Consider the following 23846-nt stretch of genomic DNA (forward strand, 5'->3'; position numbering starts at 1 on the left):
GGTCACCATATACAGTATGTTACATGACTCATATACAGTGCCGAACACATGCCCCATATACAGTGGCAGATACATACCCCCATAAGTGCCTGCAATATGCCCCCATTGGATCAGACCCGTCTAGGACTCGACAAGATGTAACAATGGAGTCTGCCCAGATTTCAGGACAGTCCCATCGAATGCGGGACTTTTGGGGAGTACCCCGCAACATGCAGTGAGGTTGGTGACATGTTGGCTTATACAGTGGATTTCCATCGTAGAGTTTACCCTCGTGAATGATGGGGTGAAATCCACGCACATGGAGCGCATCAGAGGTGGCAGGTATTCTGCTGCGGATTTTGTGCTGTAAACACCACATCCGGTGTGGACCTACCCTAAATACCCGCAGATATGGCATTGTGGGATGCACTAATCACTAATGGGGTAATTCAGCAGTACAGGGTCTTTACTGTGACAGTATACTACAGCAGCGTTCACAAGGCTCAGCGGCGCCACCCAGCAGCGTGAAGAGATAAGAGTGGACCGCTCCAACATTTAAAGTCGCAGTGCGGCCCTGAAGTGGTTAAACATGTGTGACGCTGGAGCGGTACATGTTACTGCATTTTCATAAGTCATATTTTTGGATACAAATCCTAAAGTTGGTTGGATCCCGCTGCTCCAGCACACTTCGGCCTCCGTAGCACGAGCGTGGTTTTAGCGCAGATTGGGCCCGTGAAAAGATTGCGTCTAATAGAACCAATGGTTTCCTATAGAGGCGTTCAGATGAAGGAATTTTACGCAAACAGAAAGCTCACATCTAACAGAGATAGGACCTGCCTGGCTACAAAGCCGCATCTGAGGTCCGTGCTGCGTGACGGATAGGACCAGACCTATCTGTGCTGCGAGCTGCGCAGGGGTTTCCATAGACTCCTATGGGGGCCGGATAACACACAGCTCCCCATCGTGTCAACAGGCAATGTCACTACTAATTAAGCTCAAGACTTAATAGCTGGAAATCGCCCGTTCACGCTATTGTTAGTGCAGTATAGCCGCGATCTTTTCATGCGCTTATACTGCGCTAAAACCACGCCCGTGTGAAGGAGGCTTAACCCTTTCCAATCCAATTTGTATCCTGGTTTTCCTAGGTAGCCTAATCTTTTTCTGCCGTTATACAATGGCGCTATCTGCTGGCTAAAGCCAGTACTGCATGAGGCTCCAACAGCAGGGAGGCTGGCAATATACAGTAAGAATACTCTGCCGGACGCCTTCCAACATCAGAGCTGTACAGCCTTAAATCATAATGTCTTCAGAAGTCAGACAGTGGATTGGAAAGGGTTAATATCACGGTCGGAGCCTGTGGCAGAGCGGATGATAGCGGGCACCCGGATGGGATCCAGCTGAAGGTGTAATTGGTATTAAGTGGTTACTGTAAGTACAATGGGCCGTCAGTCGTCACCTGGGGGCACAGCGCAGACAGCTCCAGGTCACTGTCCTCTTCTGTTCTCACTGCTTCCGTCTCTTCTTCTGCAACAAATGGATACACATCATGCGATTAGTCGTCATTCCTGAGGATTAGTCGCTGGCAGGTCTTTGATTTTTAGTTTTGTGTATCAGATACAACTGAACCAAAAATAGTAGACAACCCAAACCTCTTATGGTCATATGCCCCAAATGTTTTTAGATATCACACTCTAAACATAATGCCCCTACATCACAAAGACCCAAGAATGAATTGGAGTCCCTGGGGACATTTATGGGCTAGTAGTTTAAGCAGTTAAGGCTAAAGGCCCATTTAGACATAACGATTATCGCTCAAAATTCGCTCAAAAGCCCTCTCTTGAGTGAAAATCATTGCATGTAAATGTGCCCATCTTTCAGTTTTCTGCCGAACGATGGATTTCAGTTCGGCTTGAAATCCGTCCTTCAGCAGAACAGCTGATAAGCAGGACCGCACGCTGTGCTCTGCCCAGGGAGCGCTGGTAACAGCTGATTGCATTGTTTCAGCTGTTCTCAGCTGTCAGCCCTGCCAGCAGAACAAAAATAATTTATTCAGAGAACAGCGGGCGGTCCTCTGAATACACTCAGCTCCCTGCGGCTCACATGCTGCTAATTGGTACTCATAGGTATTAGTACCAATTAGTAGATTATGAAAAATGATTGCTGATCCACATGAAGATTCTCAGCAAGCGCCGAGGCTCAGCCTCAGACTTCTGCCATGGATTAAAGTGTCAGATCCATGTCTTAAGAGTCTGATGTGGATATGTCACAAGTGTAACATCTGGAGGAGATGCACTCTGCATGAAACTTAGTCACCCAGCAGAAGGTGCAGTTAATACACTGGGAAACCATGTGCTCCATGCTGCCACACCACCGCTGCAGAGCACTCCAGACCAGGAGTGACAGGCTCACCTGTCATATAGTTCTTCCTGACCCTGGCGCATTCCTCCACCAAATCAAAAAGGCTGACTGTCCTCCTCAGCTTACCCATCTCCTCCCTATCCTGACCATTCACTGAACAGTCACTGACAAGCCCCCATTGGCCTGCTGCCTGCCATTTCCAGCTAGATGATGTTACGCTGCACTTCGCTGCCTCCTTGAACTTGGATAACGTGGGAAAGTTACAAGAGGAGATGACTGGGTCAGTTAATTCTCCACCCCTCCCAATTTCTTCCTCTCTAGGACCGCTGGTGCCCTCTCGATCCTCCTGCTGGCTGCATAGCGTACATTCGCACATGTGCAGTGCAAACTTATGGGAGGGATAAAAAAAATCAGGGATGGTGTTTTTGTCTATGGAGGACAGAAAAAAAACAACCGGATTCTGTAGACTATCCGTGAATTTACGGACAGTTACCAACCTGGGTCCATAGGTCTCAGGATGGTGGTGGGCACCTGATTTAGCCACTTTACTGCTCCACGCCTGTGTCCTACTCTGCCCTGATGCAGAATGTGTTCAGCATATCCACAGATCCGGGGGTCTCTGCTGCCGGGATCTATCCATCCCCTGAGGTACTACCGGACCAGAGGTAACATCACAGGTCATGTGACGTGTCGGCACAGCGCAGAATGGAAAAGTGACTACATTATAAACCCTGTAAGTGTTCCAAGGGGGGTTAGTGGGTATAGGCATATAACTTGGGCAACCCCTTTAGTGTTGGGTAAACCCCTTTACACCAGAGTGATCGCTGGCTTAGAACGGGCTGGATACTTACTGGATTTGGCCTTCATCCACAGCCTCACAAATGACTGCAACCCAACAAGCAGTTTCTGCAGAACTGGCTTCAGCTTGCTGCACACTTTTTGTCCAATTTCATTGCATTTTAATAATGGACACAAGAAGGCACACAATACTGCAGAGGACAGAAACGGGGTTATAATGAGGGGCTAGGTGTAATAAGTGTACACAGAAGTATCTAAGAGACATACAGACAGAGCACATACAGAGTATATATACAGACAGAGCACATACAGAGTATATACAGGCAGAGCACATACAGAGTATATACAGAAAGAGCACATACAGAGTATATACAGGCAGAGCACATACAGAGTATATACAGGCAGGGCACATACAGAGTATATACAGGCAGAGCACATACAGGCAGAGTATATCCAGGCAGTATATACAGGCAGAATATATCCAGACAGTATATACAGGCAGAGTAAATTCAGGCAGAGTATATCCAGACAGTATATACAGGCAGAGCATATACAGACAGAGAATATACAGACAGTATATACAGGTAGAGTATATCCAGACAGAGTATATCCAGGTAGAGTATATCCAGACAGTATATACAGGCAGAGTATATCCAGGCAGAGTATATTCAGACAGTATATACAGGCAGAGTATATCCAGGCAAAGTATATACAGACAGAGTATATCCTGGCAGAGTATATACAGACAGTATATACAGGCAGAGTATATCCAGGCAGAGCATATCCAGGCAGAGCATATACAGGTAGAGCATATCCAGGCAGAGTATATACAGACAGTATATCCAGGCAGAGCATATCCAGGCAGAGTATATACAGACAGTATATACAGGCAGAGCATATCCAGGCAGAGTATATACAGACAGTATATACAGCAGAGCATATCCAGGTAGAGTATATACAGACAGTATATACAGGCAGAGCATATACAGACAGAATATACAGACAGTATATACAGGTAGAGTATATACAGACAGTATATACAGGTAGAGTATATACAGACAGAGCATATACAGACAGTATATACAGGCAGAGCATATATAGCCAGAGCACATATGACATGCGAACAATTATTTTTATGCTGCATAGAATTAATGACAAACGAGAAATTATTAAATTCTCGTTTGTCTTCAGAGGTTGGCCGTGTTTACACTTCACGATTATCGCTCCAATCCACACGATCCAACGATAACCGTTCTGTATACAAGGATTCTTCTACCAGCCCATCGCAGTGGAGGGCAGCGGCTGCGCCACCGTTTCTGCACTTGGACACATACCAATAGCGCACGACGGCCATTCTGGGTTAGAGCAGCACACTATCAGGATATGATTTCATCACTGACAACAAGCAGAGATCTTGAAACCCAGTGAGGAATTGTTGCAAAGTACATGAAAAAACTGCAGAACTTTTCATGACAAGCGCAGCACTATACGCGGTCAGTGGCTCCCGTTGTTTGCAGTGGAGCCTCTCACACAGCCGCTCAATTGCGGAGCTTTTCAAGCAAAGTCTGTTTTATTTTGGGGCTTTTAGGCTGGGTTCTCACACGCCAGAATCCCGGCAGGAAATCTCGCAGTTTGGCCGCAGCGAATTCCTCACTGGGTTTCAAGATCTCTGCTTGTTGTCAGTGATGAAATCCTGTTCTGATAGTGCGCTGCTCTATAGGGGCCCCAGAATGGGCCGCCGTGCACTATTGGTATGTGTCCAAGTGCAGAAACCGTGGCGAGGCCGCTGCCCTTCACTGCAATGAGCCAGAAGAAGAACCCTGTATGGCCACAACGCGCCGCACTCAGGGCCCTTTTACACGGAACGATTATTGTTGGATGGTGTGAATTTGAACGCTAAAAGCGCAGCGCTAAACAGTGAATAACCGCCTGTGTGAGGTAGGCCGTAGGTACGTAAAACACCCTCCAGCATTTAACCGATGGAACTTCTATGATGTGTGAGAAAGTCTAGGAAGAATATAAACTGTGCGCCATTAGAAGCCGTTCCAACGCCGGGCGTGATGCGTGCGAGCGCCATTATTAACTGATCGGATTCAAGGGAGCAAAGTAAGAAGAAAAGTCTGCTGGAAGTGGCCCATGCGTGTAAGCGGACGCACAACGGGGGAGACTGGCAGACATGCCTTGTACAGTGTGTTATGTGTTTTAGACATTTTTTGCGCTGCGCTAGACAAAGGGCGTGGCCTGTAGGAAATGGGTGTGGCTTTGTGGTCCGAAATGTTGTTGCAAAAATCTGATCTAAGTTAAGCCAATGAAGAGGAGACTATCTGAAGACGCTCCATAATGTTCATCCGGCATGCGATCTAGTCCCAAGCTGAGTGTAATACCCCCCCCGGTGGTGAGCGCCCCTCCGATGCCGCAGCGCTGTAACTCCACGATATTCTACTTACATGTGAAATAGGAGAGGACGACTCCAGGAATGTAGCTTCCCAAAAGGATGAAAAATGTACAAACACTGCAGACCAAAAGGCAAAACTGCAAGAGAAAGGCGAGACATGACATTAGGGGGGCGCTATCCTGTAACGGGTCTAAGACGTGATACTTAGCTCCGCAGCCCAAGGACCGTAGATCCCTCTGCGCTCCTAGATGCTTCCGGCTTCCTGCACACTCAGCTTTGTGTAGTAATTTTTGGGCGCCGTGACTTTCATGCATTCGGGTGCCCTTCTCTTAATACAGTCATGTTTATTCCCTATAGCAAAGTCTATGGAAAAACATCGGGAAAAAAAAGCCACACCCAGAGCGTGCGGCATTTAAAATAAACACGCGGGAGACACAGAAAACACCCAAAAGGAAGGAAAAATGCCGGGAGAATAAAACCATGTGAAAAAAATAGGGGCTGCTCTATTTTCTTGTGTATTTGCACACCAAGGGCCCCATAGAAGTCTATGGAAAGTGTGCGAATGCACAATACGCCGTGCAATTCTGTGAAAAAAAACCACATCTGGACCCCATTGGGCTAAATAGCCTTTAAAATCATGGAAGGGTGCGTCGCCTGTGAACAGGTCCTGCGTGCACAAGAAAGACAGTACTATGAGCCGATACGTGCGCCAATCTACCTCATCAAAGCTTGTTCACGGTGCTAATACGTCGCACTGAGGCACGCACAATTGCGCATACGGTCGTCTGTATATGTGTTGAGATGCTCCTTATTGCAGGTGAATGAAGCCCACGGGTCATCGCAGCAGATTTCAATAAACGCCGCCCGACTGGACCGCCGTTACTCAGCGTCTTTCTAAATTCCGTGTAACAGGTTCTGTGGCTGATAAACCAAAATGTGGACAACCAAGATGAAGCAGCAGCAACCACAACAACCGGTTTTTGGTCGTCCGGATTTTGGTTTGTCCCCAAATGCCCCAGCGTTCTAGTAATTCCTTTATGAAGGAAGTCACGATTCATTCTACACAAAGAGCCCCCATTAACCCCAACCTTGCCAAGTGCACTCAGACTGCCAGGGGCCCCGGACCGAGTGGGTCCTAGCGTGCCCCCAGGACACAGCATCCAGCCCGTACTTATAACAAAATCCAGGGTCATTCATACAGAAGGAGCAGATTTGGGGATTTAATTACAAACTACAAAAGAGAGGGCCACAATCCTCACATCACCGAAGACTGGAAGTGTCAAAGACTTTTCTGAACGGTCTCTTGTGGATTCTGTGATCAGCGTCTGTGCGGACGATCTGCGGCATTGAAAGGCACGTATTTCCGATTTTTCCTTCATACTTGCAGATAAGAATTGCGTATTCCGGGAGCGGAAGAAAAATCACAACATGCTTCATTTTACCGTGGGATGATGTCAATGGAGGCGTCTGACCCGCGGCCCATACACATTGTGGGTACCCGCGTCCTCTGCTGAGCGACCGAGTGGGAAATACAAACAAAAAAAAAAAGAAAACCTGTACTGTGCATGCCCACTGGAGAGCCTCCATGGCCATCCGCAATGTAGGTAAGTGCCACTGTCCAAGAACAAGATCACGTTGTCCCCCTCTGCCAATCCCTGGACGGTGTCATTCAGATAATGCCGGACCGCTATGTGAAAGGGAGGCGGCCGCAGGTTTGCATGAAAATGCAGATTTCAGAATGTTCTTCAGGTTAGGGATAGAACAGTTTTGCAGCGTGTCAGGGTTCGACATTCTTCATACAGTCTGCTCTGCGAAAGAGAATGGTCCGTAAACTGTGCTTGCAGAAACGGCACAAAACACATTCACCTTCAGTGAGTCTCTTTTGGGTCCAACCCCTACCCCAGGACTTTCCGTCCCCCAAATTCTAACATTGGAGCATTTTACTTCACCAGAGAGATGAAATTTGTGTAATTTGTTTGTACTTAAATCCCCAAATCTGCTCCTTCTATTTGAATAAGCCTGTATTAGAATAGCGCCACCTGCTGTTTCTGTTCTGTGGTTTTCCACCTGCTCAGTCGTTCTTCTCTCTCTGCCCCTCTACATAGAAGTAAGACTGAGTAGGAGTGACGGCCCTGGAACATTTACTGCGGTGGATGGGAAACAGAAAGGCTCTTCAATACAACCTGCAGGTGGCGCTATTCTAACATTAGTCCTAGATTATGTCCAGCTTTTCCGTCTTTCTGCTCCATTTTTGAAGGTGAGAAACTGATCATTTTTTCCTCATTGATTTCAGTGGGTTTTCCACTTTTCTTTAGTTTTTTTTGACTGGAACAAGGACGTAGTCTGCAGCGCTATTTGCTCAGTTAAACAAAAGGAAATTAACGTAACAGAAGCAAATTGAAAGCTTTCCATTTGTTTTCCGAGTTTTTTTTTTTTTTAATCAACGGGAAAAAAACAGATCCATTTATTTTTACAAAATCTCAGAGGTGAGAGGAAAAATGTACAAAGCCCTTCACAGTTTAGACAAAAAATATGAGTAAAATAATTAAACTTTATTAAATATATTTAAAATCAGTTAGCACAAATAGGGCACTACACAAAACAATCCTCTATATCTCAAGAGGTGTACAAGTCTCACTCGACCGGAGACTATCACCACTGATTGAATTATTATTTTATATACAAAGGTCCCTCATATGGGTACAATGCTGGTAAAGTGGTGAAACAATAGAACGCAGGAACTAGTAGATGGAAAGAAAATAAATTCCTTTCTTAGTTTAATTTCCACTACCCTATGTCTTCCTTTTTAGACGTATTCGTATAATATTTTATCGGGGTTGATTGGCTATTATCATCACTCCGATACTTTCATTGATGCATATTTTGGAAAGACACGGTGTGGAAATATACTTGTCTCTCCCTTATTTTGAAATTGTAAGGTTACCTAGGTGACAGTGTCTTAGACACAGATAGTGTATGATGTTTGAACGGTTTCCAATTGTCTCAACAACGTCACCTTGTATATTCGTATAATAGTACTCGTAATATAGGAGAGAAAGGTACCAAGCACTCTCTTATATATTTTCTGATCGACAATTCAAAATCAGATATCAATTAGTAGTACTGTGCATGTTCTGGGTCTCATGCATACTTTCAATCCCAATCTCGACGCGTTTCCCCGTTCATAGAACGGATCATCAGGAGAACTTCATTAATTAGTACCATCCATGTATCATCATGACTGTTCCAGCGTTTTGGAAAACAGTGATATATATAATATAATGTATCTCCCTCCTTTTATTTATAGCAGCAGATAAACTCACTAGCATTTGTCATCAGTCTATTGTTTTAACTGTTTTGACTAATAGAATCTTAATATATGAACAGTATAGTCGCTTGTCAGGGTATTCTTGGTGAGTCAAAGGAGCGTGTTAAACAGTGCCCTGTACTTGAGATTTGTACATTATGCACATGATGTTCTTTTCACTCTCTTTGTTTTTGCTCACAGGTAGCTAAGATACCCAGTATTCAAGTTGTTCATATATTATGCGATAATAAGCATACTGCTCTTTTTCACAGAGTTATTTGCACTCAGTTAGCAGTGTTGGTAGAACTCTATGATAGATGCAATTATTGTATCATAGAGGGAATATGACGTATATCTTTTTGTCACATCCCTAATTGGTCAACCGCATTAAGTTTGTTGTGAGACTGCAAAGTGTATGCAGTAATCAAAAAATCTTAATATATGAACAGTATAATCGCTTGTCAGGGTATTCTTGGTGAGCAAAAGGAGCGTGTTGAACAGTGCCCTGTACTCGAGGTTTGTACACTGTGCATGTGATGTTCTTTTCACTCTCTTTGTTTTTGCTCACAGATAATTAAGATACCCAGTATTCAAGTTGTTCATATATTATGCGATAATAAGCATACTGCTCTTTTTCACCGAGTTATTTGCACTCAATTAGCAGTGTTGGTAGAACTCTATGATAGATGCAATTATTGTATCATAGAGGGAATATGACGTATATCTTTTTGTCACATCCCTACTTGGTCAACCGCATTAATCTAATTGTGAGACTGCAAAATGTATGCAGACATCAAATTATACTGGAAGGCAAGCAATGTCAAAACCTGACATAGTTAGGCTAGCGTTCCAGACAAAGGTGCAATTTTGCTAGAGGTTATTTGGTCTTTTTCTGCTATGTTATAGGAGTATCCATATGTTTTGGATCAGAGAGGTAGCGCCTCTGGCCTTGGTGGTAGGTCAGGGCTATCTGTGTGCTGTTTCAAAGTTGAGCTATATAAAGCTAGCTTGTCCCCTCCCCTAGGGGAGGTATCCCAGGTGTCAGCCAATGATCATAAAAGTAGGCGGGATCCTTTTTAAACTATTGTATTTATGCATATCATACTTCACTAATCCCCCCTTCCAGGTATCTTTATTGTTTACTTATTGTTCAGGGAGGAAAGGTATGTATGGCGATCGTTTTGTTCATATCCGGATTCTACGCAGTACCGATATTGGACTCTGCATTGTGTACATATCGTATCCTAGCAATATACTATGCCGTGTTTCCAGCCTTCCCATAGGTTAATTTGGGAAGGCGCTGTCTCTGATGCGCTAACTCGGCGCCACAGCGTCATAGCTCCGCCCCCGTGTCCTCCTTCTATACTGCATACGGGCCCGGCATCACCTAGTGATGCGATGCATCACATGACGCGTCTATCAAGCATTAGCTCAATACATACGCGCCGGGACCTTTTGATCATGTGATCCTGTCACATGATCGACATGTCGACGTCACCATGCCATCCGGACGCCATACCGTTTGTATCCACGCTGTTCTGCCCCGTACCGACGCGCCGGGACCTTTTGGTCATGTGATCCGGTCACATGAACGACGTGGTGAAGTCACCGCGTTGCTTATACGTCATCACGTTTGCATCTATAGTGTTCTGCAGTACGGCGGCATGAGTAAGGATGTAAGCTGAAACAGCATGATGACGTGACCTAGTTCTAATTGGTTGAAAATATTCAAGATGAATTAAAGGGCACGAGGAAATAAAAGTATACTGGGATTGAAATCTTGTCGTTCTTTTTCATCTTATTTTTCAGCATATGTTTAATTAGATATTCATACATAAAATGTTATGCAGCATGGTGATATCTGATGTACAAAAATATCATGCATACAGATATCGTATTGATCTTATTGGAAATGAATCCAGGTAAGTCATGACAGTATATAAGGTATAGCAAGATGGCAATTTAGATGTGATATTATTTAAACCAGTATGGCACTAGTAATGCACAAGGGTCTTTGTATGTGCAATATAATATACTCAAATTGGAGTATTGTCATTCTTTTCATCTCATTTTTCATCATATATCTGATTGAAATATCTATATCAAAGTTGTTATGCATCGTAATGATGTCTGATGTACATATGCTAGTGAGTCCAAATAAGTGATCAGAAATAATATGCAGCATCTAGAGTGTAACAAGATGGTAATTATATATAGTATTGCTTGAATCCATTTATTGCATTCTTCTCAATAGTTTGTAGTTCCCGTATTTTAGTATGGTTAGATATTCTTCAATAATGATTGATGTTAATCAGGCTAGTATTCTCTGGTTTGTTCTCAGATGAAGCAATTAAATGTAAGTTGTTCGTTTAGCCCTTTAGGGTTTGTTGTTTCCATCCTATAGATCCACTTAGTCTCTTTTTGGAGGAGTAACGTTTCAATATCTCCTCCTCTTATGTCCTTCTTTATCAGTTCAATCCCTTGAAATTTCAGACAAAATTCATTGCCCTTATGTACATCCCAAACGTGATTGGATACTGGCGTTTTCTCCTTCCTTCTTATGTTGCCAATATGTCCAAGTATTCTTCTTCTGAACTCTTGTCGTGTTTTGCCGATATATTGTTTTTTGCATTCACGGGTTATGAGATAGACCATATTGCGGGTTATGCAATTGAAAAAGTTTCTTGTTGTATAGATTTTACCTGTTATAGTAGACAGGAAAGTGTTACTTTTTTCAATGAAGTCACAAGCGGCACATTTAGAACATGGAAAAGTGCCATTAGGTAGTTGTCTTGGTAGCCAGCTTTCATCAGACTTTTTTCTTTCAAAATGGCTCTTAATAAGGTGGTCTTTTAAATTCATACCTCGTCTGTAAGTAATTCTTGGACCTTCAGGGATACTGTCTTTTAGGTCTTTGTCGTGAAAGAGGATATCCCAGTATCTGTTCAGAACTTCTTTTACCTCAACATGGGCCGTATCGTACGTACCTATAACTCTTAGGTTGGGGGTCTTTTGTCTTTCTCTAGGGATCAGTAGCTGTTGTCTATTCTGTGCTGCGGCAAATTTATAAGAGCTTTCTAATACTTCAGATGGATATCTTCTCTCCTTGAATCTATCGTTTAGTTTTTTGCTCTCATTTTCAAAAGTTTTTGTTTCAGAGCAGTTCCTTCTTACCCGAAGGTACTGCCCTTTGGGTATTCCCCTTTTTAGGGGGTAGGGATGGAAGCTGTCCCATCTTAGTAGGTTGTTCGTTGCCGTTGGTTTTCTGTACAGATTAGACGATATCGAGCCATCTTCTTTGATCTCAATACATACGTCTAGAAATTCAATAGATTGTTTACTGATAGTTGAAGTAAAGTGTAAGTTGAGCTCGTTCTGGTTAAGAAATCTCACGAAGCCATTAAATTTTTGCATAATTGCATCTATCATAGAGTTCTACCAACACTGCTAACTGAGTGCAAATAACTCTGTGAAAAAGAGCAGTATGCTTATTATCGCATAATATATGAACAACTTGAATACTGGGTATCTTAGCTACCTGTGAGCAAAAACAAAGAGAGTGAAAAGAACATCATGTGCATAATGTACAAATCTCAAGTACAGGGCACTGTTTAACACGCTCCTTTGACTCACCAAGAATACCCTGACAAGCGACTATACTGTTCATATATTAAGATTCTATTAGTCAAAACAGTTAAAACAATAGACTGATGACAAATGCTAGTGAGTTTATCTGCTGCTATAAATAAAAGGAGGGAGATACATTATATTATATATATCACTGTTTTCCAAAACGCTGGAACAGTCATGATGATACATGGATGGTACTAATTAATGAAGTTCTCCTGATGATCCGTTCTATGAACGGGGAAACGCGTCGAGATTGGGATTGAAAGTATGCATGAGACCCAGAACATGCACAGTACTACTAATTGATATCTGATTTTGAATTGTCGATCAGAAAATATATAAGAGAGTGCTTGGTACCTTTCTCTCCTATATTACGAGTACTATTATACGAATATACAAGGTGACGTTGTTGAGACAATTGGAAACCGTTCAAACATCATACACTATCTGTGTCTAAGACACTGTCACCTAGGTAACCTTACAATTTCAAAATAAGGGAGAGACAAGTATATTTCCACACCGTGTCTTTCCAAAATATGCATCAATGAAAGTATCGGAGTGATGATAATAGCCAATCAACCCCGATAAAATATTATACGAATACGTCTAAAAAGGAAGACATAGGGTAGTGGAAATTAAACTAAGAAAGGAATTTATTTTCTTTCCATCTACTAGTTCCTGCGTTCTATTGTTTCACCACTTTACCAGCATTGTACCCATATGAGGGACCTTTGTATATAAAATAATAATTCAATCAGTGGTGATAGTCTCCGGTCGAGTGAGACTTGTACACCTCTTGAGATATAGAGGATTGTTTTGTGTAGTGCCCTATTTGTGCTAACTGATTTTAAATATATTTAATAAAGTTTAATTATTTTACTCATATTTTTTGTCTAAACTGTGAAGGGCGTCCTAGTTTAATATTAGACAATTCTGCCTCTGTGATTTACTTATATAGATTATGGCAGGTTTCCTCTCGTCCAACCTAAATCCCAATGAATGGCTAACAGAAGCAAGCTCTGTATTCTCCGGAGACATATATAGCTCCAACAATCTCCATCCTACTATTAATTCCTGCTTTAAAGCCCTCACTAAAGACTATAAGGAGTATACCCGCTGTTGGTGGGAAGTTCAGGGTCTCCAGAAATACGCAGAACAGAAGATCATCCCTAGAGGTCTGCGGAACCTAGTGTCACCTCCGCCGAGACATAGAACTATAGAATTTATGAAGAAATGGGAGGAAACATCTACTGAGTCCTCCTTGAAACTAATACAGCTATTACTCGACGAAGAGAAGAATACTCTTGTAATAAATCAAAAGACACTAGAGGAGAGTATAGAACAAGCTAAGAAATTTGCTGGAGACCCTGACTTCCCATCAAAAGAAAGAGCGCTACAAAATCAAATTGAGAGATATACTCAACATATAAAAGAACGAAAGCATTCTCTGTTTATGAGGGATCTCCAAGATTTTAGAGATCAAAAAGCCTATGAAAACGCAAAAATCCCCTCAGAAACAGAAGCTAGCTCTTCCGATATTGAACCATCTGACAGCGAGGCTACCTCCAGTAGAAGAGCATATCTGCCACCTCGACTTAACAGAGGCCGTCGACCCCAAAGAGGAAGAGGGAGAGGTAGACAGAACACTAACAATTTTCTTGATCAACCAATATCAAGATATTTTTTAAGGGGAGGCAGAGATACCTACACACAACGGTAGGAATGGAGATTCCTGATATAGATACATCCCCCACAGTTCGGTTGCAGAATGAAAATCTGCAAATAATCAACCTCTCAACACATAAACTTACCACGGCCGAATGTTCTGTACTGGAGAGGGGGATGTCCTTCGTCCCGACGACCCAATATGATCCGTTCGTCTGGACGAAGGACATCTCCCTCTTCGTCAGAAAACTGAGGTGGAGGAAATATTTTGCTCAGAAGGATAGAATAAAGGCACAGGAGCTAGGCCTAGAACTGGGTGATCTCCAAGCCATTGATACCTTGGAGTCCTTAGAAAATGAAATAATAGGAAATGGGCCCTTCACTGACCTGAAAACGCCAAATAAAACCTCCCCACCAGTGGTCCATAGTCCGGAGTTGGATATGTTCGAACAACTTGTCCTGAGGGACTTGAAAACTCTGAGACCAAGGACTTTTAAGTTCCCGAATATGTCTAAACGGGAACTAGAGGCATTGAATACACTCAAAAATATGGATAGCGTGGTAATAAAATCATCGGACAAAGGAGGAAATATTGTTCTTATGCAAACTGAACAATATACACAAATGTGCAACCGACTGTTGGAAGATCAGGAAACGTATATTAAACTTAAATCCGATCCCACACAAAAATATTGGATTGAGCTCAGAAACCTCTTAAGCGAAGCAAAAAATGATAAACTGATTAATGAATCAAAATTTCGATTCATGCTCAATGATACCCCGCGGACATCTACTTTTTATTCCCTCCCAAAAGTGCACAAAGGCCTGGACCCACTGAAAGGTAGACCTATCATATCGGGCATTAACAACCTGACCCAGAATTCAAGTCAGTATGTAGATAGGATTTTAAGGCCTTTTGTTTCGTCTTTACCTTCATTTGCCAGAGATACTATGGATCTCCTCAGGCAATTACAAGACATCTCGGTGGACCCAGGCACTCTGATTGCCACCCTGGATGTGGAAGCACTTTATAGTTCCATTCCACACCAGGGTGGCATCAGAGCAACAAAACATTTTCTTGCACAGAGAGGTATCTATATGTCCAGACATACGGATTTTGTACTCTCACTGTTAGAATTTATTCTAACCCATAACTTCTTCATATTCGATTCAAAGTACTTCCACCAGCTCAGGGGCACGGCGATGGGGACACCTTGTGCCCCATCGTACGCCAATCTGTACCTGGGCTGGTGGGAGGAAAAGATCGTCTTCGCAGAAGAAAACAACATTTGGTCTCAATACGTCGTCCTATGGACGAGATACATTGACGACATATTGATTTTATGGTCTGGCAGTGAGGAAAAATTTAATGGCTTCGTGAGATTTCTTAACCAGAACGAGCTCAACTTACACTTTACTTCAACTATCAGTAAACAATCTATTGAATTTCTAGACGTATGTATTGAGATCAAAGAAGATGGCTCGATATCGTCTAATCTGTACAGAAAACCAACGGCAACGAACAACCTACTAAGATGGGACAGCTTCCATCCCTACCCCCTAAAAAGGGGAATACCCAAAGGGCAGTACCTTCGGGTAAGAAGGAACTGCTCTGAAACAAAAACTTTTGAAAATGAGAGCAAAAAACTAAACGATAGATTCAAGGAGAGAAGATATCCATCTGAAGTATTAGAAAGCTCTTATAAATTTGCCGCAGCACAGAATAGACAACAGCTACTGATCCCTAGAGAAAGACAAAAGACCCCCAACCTAAGAGTTATAGGTACGTACGATACGGCCCATGTTGAGGTAAAAGAAGTTCTGAACAGATACTGGGATATCCTCTTTCACGACAAAGACCTAAAAGACAGTATCCCTGAAGGTCCAAGAATTACTTACAGACGAGGTATGAATTTAAAAGACCACCTTATTAAGAGCCATTTTGAAAGAAAAAAGTCTGATGAAAGCTGGCTACCAAGACAACTACCTAATGGCACTTTTCCATGTTCTAAATGTGCCGCTTGTGACTTCATTGAAAAAAGTAACACTTTCCTGTCTACTATAACAGGTAAAATCTATACAACAAGAAACTTTTTCAATTGCATAACCCGCAATATGGTCTATCTCATAACCTGTGAATGCAAAAAACAATATATCGGCAAAACACGACAAGAGTTCAGAAGAAGAATACTTGGACATATTGGCAACATAAGAAGGAAGGAGAAAACGCCAGTATCCAATCACGTTTGGGATGTACATAAGGGCAATGAATTTTGTCTGAAATTTCAAGGGATTGAACTGATAAAGAAGGACATAAGAGGAGGAGATATTGAAACGTTACTCCTCCAAAAAGAGACTAAGTGGATCTATAGGATGGAAACAACAAACCCTAAAGGGCTAAACGAACAACTTACATTTAATTGCTTCATCTGAGAACAAACCAGAGAATACTAGCCTGATTAACATCAATCATTATTGAAGAATATCTAACCATACTAAAATACGGGAACTACAAACTATTGAGAAGAATGCAATAAATGGATTCAAGCAATACTATATATAATTACCATCTTGTTACACTCTAGATGCTGCATATTATTTCTGATCACTTATTTGGACTCACTAGCATATGTACATCAGACATCATTACGATGCATAACAACTTTGATATAGATATTTCAATCAGATATATGATGAAAAATGAGATGAAAAGAATGACAATACTCCAATTTGAGTATATTATATTGCACATACAAAGACCCTTGTGCATTACTAGTGCCATACTGGTTTAAATAATATCACATCTAAATTGCCATCTTGCTATACCTTATATACTGTCATGACTTACCTGGATTCATTTCCAATAAGATCAATACGATATCTGTATGCATGATATTTTTGTACATCAGATATCACCATGCTGCATAACATTTTATGTATGAATATCTAATTAAACATATGCTGAAAAATAAGATGAAAAAGAACGACAAGATTTCAATCCCAGTATACTTTTATTTCCTCGTGCCCTTTAATTCATCTTGAATATTTTCAACCAATTAGAACTAGGTCACGTCATCATGCTGTTTCAGCTTACATCCTTACTCATGCCGCCGTACTGCAGAACACTATAGATGCAAACGTGATGACGTATAAGCAACGCGGTGACTTCACCACGTCGTTCATGTGACCGGATCACATGACCAAAAGGTCCCGGCGCGTCGGTACGGGGCAGAACAGCGTGGATACAAACGGTATGGCGTCCGGATGGCATGGTGACGTCGACATGTCGATCATGTGACAGGATCACATGATCAAAAGGTCCCGGCGCGTATGTATTGAGCTAATGCTTGATAGACGCGTCATGTGATGCATCGCATCACTAGGTGATGCCGGGCCCGTATGCAGTATAGAAGGAGGACACGGGGGCGGAGCTATGACGCTGTGGCGCCGAGTTAGCGCATCAGAGACAGCGCCTTCCCAAATTAACCTATGGGAAGGCTGGAAACACGGCATAGTATATTGCTAGGATACGATATGTACACAATGCAGAGTCCAATATCGGTACTGCGTAGAATCCGGATATGAACAAAACGATCGCCATACATACCTTTCCTCCCTGAACAATAAGTAAACAATAAAGATACCTGGAAGGGGGGATTAGTGAAGTATGATATGCATAAATACAATAGTTTAAAAAGGATCCCGCCTACTTTTATGATCATTGGCTGACACCTGGGATACCTCCCCTAGGGGAGGGGACAAGCTAGCTTTATATAGCTCAACTTTGAAACAGCACACAGATAGCCCTGACCTACCACCAAGGCCAGAGGCGCTACCTCTCTGATCCAAAACATATGGATACTCCTATAACATAGCAGAAAAAGACCAAATAACCTCTAGCAAAATTGCACCTTTGTCTGGAACGCTAGCCTAACTATGTCAGGTTTTGACATTGCTTGCCTTCCAGTATAATTTGATGTCTGCATACATTTTGCAGTCTCACAATTAGATTAATGCGGTTGACCAAGTAGGGATGTGACAAAAAGATATACGTCATATTCCCTCTATGATACAATAATTGCATCTATCATAGAGTTCTACCAACACTGCTAATTGAGTGCAAATAACTCGGTGAAAAAGAGCAGTATGCTTATTATCGCATAATATATGAACAACTTGAATACTGGGTATCTTAATTATCTGTGAGCAAAAACAAAGAGAGTGAAAAGAACATCACATGCACAGTGTACAAACCTCGAGTACAGGGCACTGTTCAACACGCTCCTTTTGCTCACCAAGAATACCCTGACAAGCGATTATACTGTTCATATATTAAGATTTTTTGATTACTGCATACACTTTGCAGTCTCACAACAAACTTAATGCGGTTGACCAATTAGGGATGTGACAAAAAGATATACGTCATATTCCCTCTATGATACAATAATTGCATCTATCATAGAGTTCTACCAACACTGCTAACTGAGTGCAAATAACTCTGTGAAAAAGAGCAGTATGCTTATTATCGCATAATATATGAACAACTTGAATACTGGGTATCTTAGCTACCTGTGAGCAAAAACAAAGAGAGTGAAAAGAACATCATGTGCATAATGTACAAATCTCAAGTACAGGGCACTGTTTAACACGCTCCTTTGACTCACCAAGAATACCCTGACAAGCGACTATACTGTTCATATATTAAGATTCTATTAGTCAAAACAGTTAAAACAATAGACTGATGACAAATGCTAGTGAGTTTATCTGCTGCTATAAATAAAAGGAGGGAGATACATTATATTATATATATCACTGTTTTCCAAAACGCTGGAACAGTCATGATGATACATGGATGGTACTAATTAATGAAGTTCTCCTGATGATCCGTTCTATGAACGGGGAAACGCGTCGAGATTGGGATTGAAAGTATGCATGAGACCCAGAACATGCACAGTACTACTAATTGATATCTGATTTTGAATTGTCGATCAGAAAATATATAAGAGAGTGCTTGGTACCTTTCTCTCCTATATTACGAGTACTATTATACGAATATACAAGGTGACGTTGTTGAGACAATTGGAAACCGTTCAAACATCATACACTATCTGTGTCTAAGACACTGTCACCTAGGTAACCTTACAATTTCAAAATAAGGGAGAGACAAGTATATTTCCACACCGTGTCTTTCCAAAATATGCATCAATGAAAGTATCGGAGTGATGATAATAGCCAATCAACCCCGATAAAATATTATACGAATACGTCTAAAAAGGAAGACATAGGGTAGTGGAAATTAAACTAAGAAAGGAATTTATTTTCTTTCCATCTACTAGTTCCTGCGTTCTATTGTTTCACCACTTTACCAGCATTGTACCCATATGAGGGACCTTTGTATATAAAATAATAATTCAATCAGTGGTGATAGTCTCCGGTCGAGTGAGACTTGTACACCTCTTGAGATATAGAGGATTGTTTTGTGTAGTGCCCTATTTGTGCTAACTGATTTTAAATATATTTAATAAAGTTTAATTATTTTACTCATATTTTTTGTCTAAACTGTGAAGGGCGTCCTAGTTTAATATTAGACAATTCTGCCTCTGTGATTTACGAAAAATGTACAAAGACATCACTCACAGAAAAAGAAGCCAATTATGCATCACCTGATACTGCAGGGCAGCCCAATCATCAAATCCCCTAGTAGCATGCAGAGAGCGAGATTGCGATATGAGGGAGCAATTGTTGAGTGCAGACTAAAGTGCAGCCACTCACCTCAAACCAAATGGGGGGAGGGGTGACTGCAGACGAAATAGTCTGCACATGTGACCCAATACCAAAGATGTCAGCCATAGATAAGTGCACCACACTATACAGGATTACAACCCCTACTGGCAGAGCAGTGGATTGCCCAGTATCACCACAGTGCGCCACCCTGGCATGACATCCTGGGCTCGCTCAGCATCTATAGCAGACCGCACTCAAAAAAATACTAATAAATGAGGGTGTTAGTTAGCATTTTGGCCAAAACACATAAGCTGACGGGCCACGGCAAGGCCACCACGTGTACGTCAGGACTTATGCTATATCACTATTAACTAGATTAAAATCACAGAGGTGAGAGAAAATGTACAAAGACATAACTCACAGAAAAGAGAGCCAACAAGCCATGAGGGAACGTGGTGATTGAACCTGCCCTGCACCGTATCAGGGGGTGCGCACTTGGCTTCTTTTTTGAAATTTATTTCATTTATTTATACAGAATCCAAATCTTGGGATACACGAGTTGAATTTTGCAGCTATTTGCAAATGTGGCTAAGGGTGAAGTCAGATGAGCGTTTTCTTGCGCGTGCCTATGTACGCAAAAAAAGCGTGTCCGATACAACCATTGGTTCCCTATGTAGTGTTAAGACGTCCATCTTTTACAGGCGCAAAATACTCTGCAAAAGATAGGACATCTGTGTGCCGGGATAGTCCGTGCTGCGTGTAAAATATCCCCGCGGGGAGTCCCCACATCACTGAACACTGTGACAGCACTGTCACAGTGTTCAGTGAGGATGGAACTCCTCGTGGGGCTGAAAAAATCCCCTGCCACAGCTGTCACAACTGTGGCAGAGGATCGCAATGCTATTCCATTGCTTTCAATGGGGCCGGACCCCCGCAGTGATTTTCGGGGAAGGGTTTGAAATATAAGCCCTTCCCTGAAAATTATCTCTAGCTCCTGTAAAATAAAAAAATATATATACACATCACCTCTCCGCCGCTGTTGGGGCTCTGGCACGTCTTCTCACTGGCTCCCCGGCACATTCAATTCATTGAATGGCTGAGCGCTGCCTCTGATTAGCTGAGCGCTGTGACCAATCACAGGCAGCGCTCAGCTGTGACTCAATGAATGGCTGAGCGCTGCCTGTGATTGGCTGAGCGCTCAGCCAATCAGACCCAGCACTTTTTGGAGGCAGGTATTTTTAAATCTCCATCTAGCAGAAAGGGCTTCAGAGCAGTGACGGAGACCAAGCGAGAAGACACGCCGGAGCCCTGACAGCAGCGGTAGGTGATGTATATAATTTTTTTTGTATTTTTTTTACAGCAGCCAGGGAGGATTTTTGGGGAAGGACGTATATTTCAAGCCCTTTGCCGAAAATCACTGCGGGGGTTGCCGGCAGCCCATTGCTTTCAATGGGGTGGCTGCAGTAGCGCTGGCCCCAATGAAAGCAATGGGCATGGAGCTTCGGTCACGCGCTTTTTTTAACATGCGTCTAGCGTTTTTTTTTTTTGCGCACATAGGTAGTGTAGCTAGGGCTTATTTTGGGGGAGGGCTTATTATCGGGAAGCATGTCATAAACATTATTTTTTATGGGACAACCCCTCTAATGTAACCAGGGGTACACATCACTGGAGGCACTCTTATCTGCTGCTGTCATCCGACTTGTCAACATGTTGCTACATAATTACAATAATAATGCTACACTTGTTCAGTCATGTAGCGATTAGCGCCGCTATTCATCCTATACATTAAGGTGTAATGAATGTGTGGAATGTGACCGACTTACTGCATGATCTGCACTTATAAAACAAGTATCCAGAGCGAGTAAAACAATTGTACATCACTACATAGACAGAGGGACAGACCAGTCAGGGTGCGCTCACACGGGTGGAGTTCGCCAGGCGCACCCAGGTCCGCAGCTTACTGCACTGCTGAAGAGCTCCACACCAAGATCCGCAGGTCTAACTTTATGATGTGGAATTACAAGCAAATTTAAGCCATTTTCAATTCCGAAGCCTGCAGATTTTGGTTGAGAATTCACAGCGGCTTGTGGTGCGCCCTGCGGACTAACTGCGGTCCCTGCGAATCCACACTAAATCTGTCCGCAGCACGGTTTACACTACTAGGTCCTGGGGTTCGCAACTAGCTGCTCAAAAATGACATGCCAACGAAACCCTGGTCTTGTTAGGGTTAAATCCTGTAGCACCATTCAGCAGCATAAATAGACGCGCTGCGGAATCATCATGAAAAACCACGACAAAAATCGCAGATCCGCAAGGAAATGTAGCTCTGTCAATGGGCAAAATGCATGTGCGGAATTTCCAGAGTTTCTCTGCAGATCGGCATAAAGACGTGACAAGTCACTACTTCAATTGTATCCGTGTGGAAACGTGTCGGAAATTCTGCAAAGACATGTCGCCCATTGACAGAGCGGCTCTGCGCCAAAAACTGCAGAAGAATAGCCACAGATCTCGAATGCAGTTTGACAGTCAGAAAACTTATACGGCATAATCCACCGAGTGAACATCTTCTTAGGGACATGAAATCAATGGTTTCGCTTCGTCACGTTTAGCACGCTCGTCTGTTTAAGCCCTAAACCTCCCGCCCTGCAACCTGATACATCCCTTGGAGATATGGGTCAGTGTGGCTACGGCATGTATAGATACGGGTCAGTGTGGCCGTGGCAGGTATAGATACGTGTCAGTGTGGCCACGGCATGTATAGATACGGGTCAGTGTGGCCACGGCATGTATAGATACGGGTCAGTGTGGCCACAGTATGTATAGATACGGGTCAGTGTGGCTACGGCATGTATAGATACGGGTCAGTGTGGCTACGGCATGTATAGATACAGGTCAGTGTGGCCGTGGCATGTATAGATACGGGTCAGTGTGGCCACGGCATGTATAGATACGGGTCAGTGTGGCCGTGGCAGGTATAGATACGGGTCAGTGTGGCCACGGCATGTATAGATACGGGTCAGTGTGGCCACGGCATGTATAGATACGGGTCAGTGTGGCCACGGCATGTATAGATACGGGTCAGTGTGGCCACGGCATGTATAGATACGGGTCAGTGTGGCCACGGCATGTATAGATACGGGTCAGTGTGGCCACGGCATGTATAGATACGGGTCAGTGTGGCCACGGCATGTATAGATACGGGTCAGTGTGGCTACGGCATGTATAGATACGGGTCAGTATGGCCACGGCATGTATAGATACGGGTCAGTGTGGCCACGGCATGTATAGATACGGGTCAGTGTGGCCGTGGCAGGCATAGATACGGGTCAGTGTGGCCACGGCATATATAGATACGGGTCAGTGCGGTAACGACATGTATAGATACGGGTCAGTGTGGCAACGACATGTATAGATACGGATCAGTGTGGCAACGACATGTATAGATACGGGTCAGTGTGGCTACGGCATGTATAGATACGGGTCAGTGTGGCAACGACATGTATAGATACGGGTCAGTGTGGCAACGACATGTATAGATACGGGTCAGTGTGGCAACGACATGTATAGATACGGGTCAGTGTGGCTACGGCATGTATAGATACGGGTCAGTGTGGCTACGGCATGTATAGATACGGGTCAGTGTGGCAACGACATGTATAGATACGGGTCAGTGTGGCTACGGCATGTATAGATACGGGTCAGTGTGGCTACGACATGTATAGATACGGGTCAGTGTGGCAACGACATGTATAGATACGGGTCAGTGTGGCTACGGCATATATAGATACGGGTCAGTGTGGCAACGACATGTATAGATACGGGTCAGTGTGGCAACGACATGTATAGATAAGGGTCAGTGTGGCAACGACATGTATAGATAAGGGTCAGTGTGGCAACGACATGTATAGATAAGGGTCAGTGTGGCAACGACATGTATAGATAAGGGTCAGTGTGGCAACGACATGTATAGATAAGGGTCAGTGTGGCAAC

The 23846-nt window shown here is 43.1% G+C and overlaps 1 protein-coding gene across 2 annotated transcripts in view; it reads right to left on the reverse strand.

Annotated features, from left to right (window-relative positions):
* Nucleotides 1-23846, reverse strand: part of RETREG1 (reticulophagy regulator 1) — a 112967-nt gene that overhangs the window by 11449 nt on the left and 77672 nt on the right. For both annotated transcript variants that reach the window (XM_066579200.1, XM_066579201.1), the window contains 3 exons: nucleotides 5583-5667; nucleotides 3189-3326; nucleotides 1436-1503 (listed from right to left, as the gene is read on the reverse strand). In XM_066579200.1, the coding sequence (XP_066435297.1) occupies nucleotides 1436-1503; nucleotides 3189-3326; nucleotides 5583-5667 (291 nt within the window). The remainder of the gene's footprint in view (nucleotides 1-1435; nucleotides 1504-3188; nucleotides 3327-5582; nucleotides 5668-23846) is intronic.

The sequence above is a fragment of the Eleutherodactylus coqui genome, chromosome 9 (genome assembly GCF_035609145.1).
Source record: "Eleutherodactylus coqui strain aEleCoq1 chromosome 9, aEleCoq1.hap1, whole genome shotgun sequence".
In the NCBI taxonomy this organism is placed as follows: Eukaryota; Metazoa; Chordata; class Amphibia; order Anura; family Eleutherodactylidae; genus Eleutherodactylus; species Eleutherodactylus coqui.